The sequence below is a fragment of the Cyphomyrmex costatus genome, unplaced genomic scaffold (genome assembly GCF_001594065.2).
Source record: "Cyphomyrmex costatus isolate MS0001 unplaced genomic scaffold, Ccosl1.0 scaffold355, whole genome shotgun sequence".
Lineage (NCBI taxonomy): Eukaryota > Metazoa > Arthropoda > Insecta > Hymenoptera > Formicidae > Cyphomyrmex > Cyphomyrmex costatus.
Window position 1 is genome coordinate 297,465 of NW_017277720.1, and position 3,307 is coordinate 300,771.

General features: G+C 34.8%; 1 protein-coding gene across 1 annotated transcript in view; it reads left to right on the top strand.

The window, feature by feature from the left end:
* Positions 1-1,024, top strand: part of LOC108776356 (chymotrypsin-C) — an 8,042-nt gene extending 7,018 nt beyond the window's left edge. The window contains exon 3 of the mRNA XM_018542956.1: positions 695-1,024. Coding sequence (XP_018398458.1) covers positions 695-967 — 273 coding nt within the window. The 3' untranslated portion in view covers positions 968-1,024. The remainder of the gene's footprint in view (positions 1-694) is intronic.
* The last annotated feature ends 2,283 nt before the right edge of the window (positions 1,025-3,307 follow it).

Here is a 3,307-nt window from a genome sequence, read left to right on the forward strand (position 1 = left end):
CAATAGTCAACGAGATAATAATTGGTAAAAATTACCGAATACATGCGTCCGCCCGGCCTACTACTGCCAACAGTGTACGGTACTATGATACGCCCATGATAGCTCGATGTCGCGCGGACCACGGAGAGCGGAGACTGCCTGACAAGCGTCCCCTCCGCGCACAACGCCGCGCGCCGCGAGCCCCAATCATCGTGACTCAGACAGCAGCGCGCTTGCCAGGCAGTCCCCGCTCTCCGCGGTCCGCGCGCCATCGAGCTATTATGGGCGTACATTGTTGGCAGTAGTAGGCCGGGCGGACGCATGTATTCGGTAATTTTTACCAATTATTATCTTGTTGACTATTGCGAAAATTGCAAAACGGTAGAGGACTTTTCGACTCAGTTCAGTCCGCTCTATCTGATTATGTAATATTTTCCAGTTAGTCTGGGACACCCATACAAAATTCAATTCAGCGCTAATCAATTTTGCGTCTTTAATCCAGTACAAGGAGTTTTAATTCCGTTTAGTAAATTCGGAGATTTTTCTCAAACTGCAATGCACTCACAATTTGATCGTTCCAGCATTCCTTTAAACACATTTCTTCATAATTTCGAGACGTTATCTGAAAAACGTATGTCGAGTTAGTGGATTTCACGCTACCTTTGTAAAAACAAATTTTGCAACTGATGAAGATTCATTGTTATATTAATTATAGGAGGCCTGTCACTGGAGTTACCCAGGTTTCGTCAAAATCACCTCGAATCGTACTTTTTGCGCCGGTACACAAGATGGGAGCGGTCCTTGCAACGGTGACAGTGGGAGTGCGCTAGTACTTTTCGATAATACTACAGACCGTTATCAGTTGCGTGGTGTTGTTTCACGGTCAGTGTTTACTCATGAACCAGTATGTGATCTTACGAAATATACCGTCTTTGTCGACGTGGCTAAATACCTATCTTGGATTCAACAGCAGATATCAACCACGTAACAATAATTTCTTATTTCAAAATAGCAGAATATATGCTAGTAGATAATCAAAATTAAAACAAACTAAAGGACTCTTTTTTTTTATACAAAATAATAAATATAAATATGGCATTGTAAGAGTCAGATAAATAAAAAAAATTTTTGTAAACGACAAAATAAACCATATATTCTAAGTTTTATCTATTATCAAATAAAATTAAAGTTGAAGGACTCTTTATATGAAAATAATATAATAATCTAACAAAGAAACGTGTGAACGTCTGAAGAGGACTCAAACCAAGAGTCGAAACTTGTTGCGTTTTTTACAAATTTGCGTTTTTATCATTTTTATAACATCATAAGCGGCTAAGTACTTCTAATTTATTATTTTTTGTATTTCAATTATTTTTATGTATACATGTATACACAGTTAAAGTTATTTAAATGTTTTAACCGCTTTATTTTATTTTATTTACTATCTGATTCTTATTGTCCTTTCTTTGTTAGATTATTATATTATTTTTATCTATTATGACAGTACTTAAAAACTAACTTAAAATATAACATTAAATGACAGATATTCTTACATTGTATTACATTACATTACTAGTATTTCGATCAACAATTCTGGTTTTCTTCAGATGAAACATTAACGTTGAAATATAAAATTATGGATGGACAACAATACTTATGTAAAAATAAAAATTTATAAAATATTTATATAGATCAAAAGATTTATATATATATATATATATACATATGTATATATATCTATATTTTTATTATTTATCTGACTCTTACAATGCCATTTTTATATTTATTATCTACTACTTAGTCTATGCTTTTATTATATTAGATATCTATTTGATACTTATTTGTACACAAATAAACATTAGAAATTGTAGTTTGATATTTTAGACCTATTATTACATACACAAGTAAATAAAGGCCTAATGACGGTCAAGCTAGGATTTTGATTGCTAAAGTAATGTGTGAATTTTATTTATCACGTATGTAGTCACTTTATCGCGTGCCGAAATTTTTTCAGACTTACAACGCAATCTCTAATCAACTACCGTAGTAATATCACTTTATAGTTAAATTGACAAGCAATCTAACAATTTTTTATGCTTATAGCATCTTCTTGGATTTTAATAATATGTTTAAAGACATATTAAAATTTAACGATGTAATTAAGTTAAACTGATAATAAATCGAAATCTGTGAAAAATAAGATTGCGAAGAATATCACAAGTTGGCGTTTCGTCCCGACTTCCCACTACTAGACTCATCAGTAAGGTAATGTAGTGGGAGCTTACCTTAGACGCCTGGGGGAGATATTAGAAAGAAGTTCTATATAAACGGATACTTATATGTATCTTGGCACTTGCGAGAGATTAGCAAGAGTAACTATAGACCTCTGTAGGCTGGTCGACGTAATGATATTCTTCACAATGTTCTCCGTTTTTAAATATTTTTAACAAATTTTGCAGGCTCGTTATTCTAATACGATATGTGTAGGACCGTTGGTATTCAAACACAAATAAATAAATTATTATTACATGTTTCACTTTTTACCAATAATAAATTAATTTGTTATAAATCGTAAAATAATGTAAAAAAAATCGTAATATACTGTAAAAAGCACTGTAATATATTGTAAAAAGCACGATTAGACAATCGGTTATCTATAAGTTTTCGGTAATTATTTAGAATAGGGGAGGCAGCACCGATGACCTTGACCTTGACATATGTTATCAAGGTCATGATTCTGAGTAACTTTGCCTTAACAACTAGTCGTCGCTCGCCCTTCGTTAAAAAATTATTAACAATTATAGTTTTAAAATAGTAAATGTATCAATCGGGGGACCTCCCTCCAATGATTTTGACCTTGACATATGTTGTCAAGGTCATGACCCTGAGTAACCCTCAACAGGTTTTAGCTGTCGCTCGTCCTTCGTTAAGAAGTTATTAACAATCATAGTTTTAACATATGCTATCATTGTATAATATGAATTACTATTCTACACCTTTCCTTGTTCAGAAACGTTGAACTTTCCACGCGAAGTAACCTTCACCACTTCCCCCCCCTGCACAGGGGCACACGACTTCTACGATTGTACTGTTGCTATGATAGTACTATCGGGGGAGATCTCTGTCGACGGTGTGGGTGCGGGGGAGTGGCTGAAGGCCACACCCTTGCACCTGTCCGTGTGTGTGTGTGTGTGTGTGTGTGTGTGTGTAAAATATCCAGTAATAGACTCATAATCGTTATATAACGAATGGAACACACACACACACACGCGCACGCACGCACGCACACACACACACACACACACACACACACACACACACACACACA